General features: G+C 38.5%; 1 protein-coding gene across 1 annotated transcript; it reads left to right on the plus strand.

The window, feature by feature from the left end:
• The first annotated feature begins 408 nt into the window (after positions 1–408).
• On the plus strand, positions 409–3158 carry LOC137738865 (actin-7). Its single transcript, XM_068478340.2, has 5 exons — positions 409–546; positions 1162–1232; positions 1364–1757; positions 1840–2453; positions 2569–3158. The coding sequence occupies exons 2-5, from the start codon at positions 1173–1175 to the stop codon at positions 2632–2634; spliced, it is 1134 nt and encodes a 377-aa protein (XP_068334441.1). The 5' UTR covers positions 409–546; positions 1162–1172; the 3' UTR covers positions 2635–3158.
• Positions 3159–4390: the final 1232 nt, after the last annotated feature.

The following is a 4390-nucleotide window of genomic DNA, read 5'->3' on the forward strand; positions in this document are numbered from 1 at the left end:
TTATGGTCAGGAGAAGGCTGAAATGCTTTTGTAAGTCTTCTGGCCCCCGAAATGAGTGGATAACCGTGGCTTGCCACCAATTATCCATTTTTTGTTTTAAAAAAAAATTATACAGACACACGTGTCTCACACTCACCATGTCATCAATTGAATTAGAATCAAACAATCAATTATGCAAAAAAACATAAATTGATACAATTTCAATACTACATAATGCAAAATAACAAAATTAAAATGTTCCGACCCATTTTGGAAAATCACCCAAAATCTAAATATTGGACTGTTTGATGATAATCATAATTAACCGTAAATAAAATTAAAAAACCAAAATATTGGACTGTTTGTTAATTTGGTCCAAATTTCATGTGCATTTCAAAAGCCGGAGCTATATATATTCCCCTCTCTCTCATTTCTAGTACACCCTAATTCTACTCGATTTCCACCATCTCTAACAGCCTTGAGGAAACACAGCGATATCCAAGCCTTCGTCTTCGGCTTGGTCTTTTTCCATCGCAGTCTCCGATCGTCTTCGTTTTCGTTTTCTAGGTAATTTCAGCTGTACTTATTCAATTTCTGCGTTTGGATTTCCTTCTTGTGAATATTGAGTTTGATTTGTAAGAAATGAGTAGGCTGAAGTTGACTTGTGCCTGATCTTAAATGTGTTTTTGCCGATTCTGGTGGTTTATGTGATTGTTGGAGTTAGATGTTGAATGAGCTTACTGATCCATGATTTCTTTGACCGATCGATCTGTTGGATTTAGATTTATACTTTTCTTTGTGTAGATGTAGATGTTGTTTGGATGTCTGATCTGGTTCTGTACGGATCTAGTGCTGGTGATCTGATTTTTTTTAGATCTGAATAGTTTTATTTCAAAAAATTAGATAAATATTTGAAATTTGATAAATTGGAAGTGCTTATATTACTTACTTAGCAAAAGGATTTCAACTATGATTGTTGAGATTTAAGTCTCGTGCAAGATTTTGAAATTGGCTGTTAAAGAAATAAGGAAACGAAGATAGATAGTTGGATGCACGTAGAAAGTGATATTGAAAATAAATCATGTTTTTCGATATACATATAAAAAATACCATACTTGACCAGTTATCTGATTAGTGAATTAGTGTGGGATGTTGTATTGATTCTGTATTATTTTTATTCAGGTTTGTAAAAGATGGCCGATGCTGAGGACATTCAACCCCTCGTCTGCGACAATGGAACTGGAATGGTGAAGGTAATGCATCATTCCTGGCATCTTTTGCTTTCTTCAATCATTATGCATTTAAGGGTAATCAAAGTTTTAGTTATACTTGTTACCGAAAATGAGGTTTTAGTTACACCATTTGTGTGTTCTTATGTGTTTAGGCTGGATTTGCTGGTGATGATGCTCCCAGGGCTGTGTTTCCTAGTATTGTTGGTCGACCACGGCACACTGGTGTCATGGTTGGTATGGGTCAAAAGGATGCCTATGTAGGTGATGAAGCACAGTCGAAAAGAGGTATCCTTACCTTGAAGTATCCCATTGAGCATGGTATAGTTAGCAACTGGGATGACATGGAGAAGATCTGGCATCACACTTTCTACAATGAACTTCGTGTTGCTCCCGAAGAACACCCAGTTCTGCTCACAGAGGCTCCTCTTAACCCTAAGGCCAACAGAGAAAAGATGACCCAAATCATGTTTGAGACCTTCAATGTGCCTGCCATGTATGTTGCCATCCAGGCCGTTCTCTCACTGTACGCCAGTGGTCGTACAACTGGTTAGTATCAATTAGTTTCTGTGCTTGATTCTGTATGTTGTACTCAATTTTCCTGGTGTTGACTGAGCTCCTCCTTGTACAGGTATTGTGCTGGACTCTGGTGATGGTGTGAGTCACACTGTGCCAATCTATGAAGGTTATGCCCTCCCTCATGCCATCCTTCGTCTGGACCTTGCTGGTCGTGACCTAACAGATTCTTTGATGAAAATTCTCACTGAAAGAGGGTACATGTTCACCACTACTGCTGAACGGGAAATTGTCCGTGATATGAAGGAGAAGCTTGCATATGTTGCTCTGGACTATGAGCAAGAACTTGAGACTGCCAAGAGCAGCTCTTCAGTTGAGAAGAACTATGAGCTTCCTGATGGCCAAGTCATCACAATTGGAGCTGAGAGATTCCGGTGCCCAGAAGTCCTCTTCCAACCATCTCTTATTGGAATGGAAGCTGCTGGCATTCATGAGACTACTTACAACTCTATCATGAAGTGTGATGTGGATATCAGAAAAGACCTATATGGAAACATTGTGCTCAGTGGTGGGTCAACTATGTTCCCTGGTATTGCAGACCGTATGAGCCGGGAGATCACCGCTCTTGCTCCAAGCAGCATGAAGATCAAGGTTGTGGCTCCACCAGAGAGAAAATACAGTGTCTGGATTGGAGGGTCCATCCTTGCATCCCTCAGTACCTTCCAACAGGTGACGATCATAAACTTATCTCTTAATTTTATCAATGATATTTTGAATCCATATGCTATATTATGATTTCTTTTTGCTTGAGACTGATGAGATGTTTTTGTCTTTGATGAATTAGATGTGGATTTCCAAGGGTGAGTATGACGAGTCAGGTCCATCCATTGTCCACAGGAAGTGCTTCTGAGTTCTAAAAATGGTTTTGATGGTGAGCTATTTTTCAATTTAGTTTGATTTTTTGTGTCGTGTCATGTGAAGCAAGTTTGGTTGGCAAACGATAGTGTTGAGGCGGGGTCACTCGAGGACTGGGTATATTTCGATGTTGATTTATCATAGCTTCTCATCCATGCGAGAGGCTTGCCTGCTTGCAATGTGAAATGGTTCTCTGTATATGTGGAGGGCAGAAAATCAGTCCAAAACCGTCCTCGCCTTGCCTAATCTTTTGGTTCAACCATCTCTTTCGGTAGTATGTTTGTAGCTGGAGAGTGATTGGGATGCTGGTTTTTTTTTTTTTTTTTTTTTTTTTTTTTTTTTTTTTTGGCCTTTCATTTTCCTTTTGTTCTATATTCGACAGTCTCTTTTATTTTTTTTCCGAGAACATTAATATTAATAGTTTTTTTTGTATCTGAAATTTTATTGTAGCTCAAGTTTGTGGTGGAAAACTGGTATGAAAATTTATGATTAAATAGTGGCTTGAAAGCTTGATCTGAATCTTTCTCCTCTGTGCCTGCATCTGTGGTTTCTTTGAAGGTGTGTTGGCGTTTTGTTTTAGTCAGTGAATCGTTGACCACAAAATGTATTAAATGTGGCTTTAGCCATTTGCCATTTATATGCGAGGCCCCATCCAGGAATTGGCAGAAGTGACCGATGGCACCTTCACGTAAAGGTAAGAGGAATAAAAAAACAAAACGCGGATTCCTGTGGTGTTTACTAAATATTTGGAAATCAATAGTGGTGAAACCCACGTGAAATAAGGGAATTCAATTCCTGAAATTGGAGAAATGGGATTCCTGTATTTGAATTTTGGGAGGGTGAGCGAATCGGGAATGTATTTTTTTCTTCCTATTATGCCCTCTCGCTAGCTGTCGCATCATGCGGTGGACGTGCTTCTCGCTTGCAGGCTCATTGCGGAGAAAAAAGTGCATTACCTGTTTGGATGCCGTGAAAATAACAGGAAGCTATGAGAAAAACCAGGGGAAAAAAAGTACCCAAAACGGGATTTTGAATAATTTGGAGTGTGCGACTGAAAACAAAAATTGGATTGATCCTGATGATTGTGGAGAAATGGAGGATCCCGACCTTGGTGATGCATTTGGCTGCGGGGAAGATGAATCAGGCTAATGATCCTGCTTGATCGGTTATTATCAGGTTTGGTGGTTTACCTGGGCGTACAGGAGGATGGGTGGGTTGTAAATTATAATCTTGTTTGGTCTGCGGGGATGATGAATTTGGCTAGGGTTTTTTTTAATTAAAGTGAAGAACAAGACGTTTTAGTAATCATATTGCTTTTTACTTCGATTCAAGTGAATTAATAAACAATTTATATGAACTCAATTTCATTCATATTCCGATTCCAAATATTTAATTAAATAGCTTCTAGAGGAATCTAATACTGATTCCTCCTAATTCCATCTCCTCTTCATTCCTCATCAATTGATTTCTTTCTATTTTATTTACGGTTACGTAAACAAGCCTAAATTGTACACCAAAGAGCACAATGACCAAATTGACTGAATAAAAATTCCAGTGACTAAAATAGAATTTGAGCATAAACAGTGACCAAAAAAGTTTCAACCCTTTTGTTTATCAGCTTTAATTTTTCGGCCTTTTGAGATGTCCAATATATATATTTTTTTTAAGCATAAGAATCAGTGGGAATTGAATTCGCATTAGGGTGCATAGTCATGATTGATATTCACAATTGCGTTAAAGTGTCATGTGCT

This window comes from Pyrus communis, chromosome 15 (assembly GCF_041283825.1).
Source record: "Pyrus communis isolate YQ-2024b chromosome 15, ASM4128382v1, whole genome shotgun sequence".
NCBI lineage: Eukaryota > Viridiplantae > Streptophyta > Magnoliopsida > Rosales > Rosaceae > Pyrus > Pyrus communis.

Bases quoted from the DNA above. Each gene is read 5' to 3' on its own strand.
- LOC137738865 (XM_068478340.2), top strand. From the start codon at position 1,173: ATGGCCGATGCTGAGGACATTCAACCCCTCGTCTGCGACAATGGAACT. The intron at 1,233-1,363 runs GTAATGCATCAT...TTATGTGTTTAG, and splicing joins ATGGAACTGGAATGGTGAAG to GCTGGATTTGCTGGTGATGA. The intron at 1,758-1,839 runs GTTAGTATCAAT...CTCCTTGTACAG, and splicing joins CGCCAGTGGTCGTACAACTG to GTATTGTGCTGGACTCTGGT.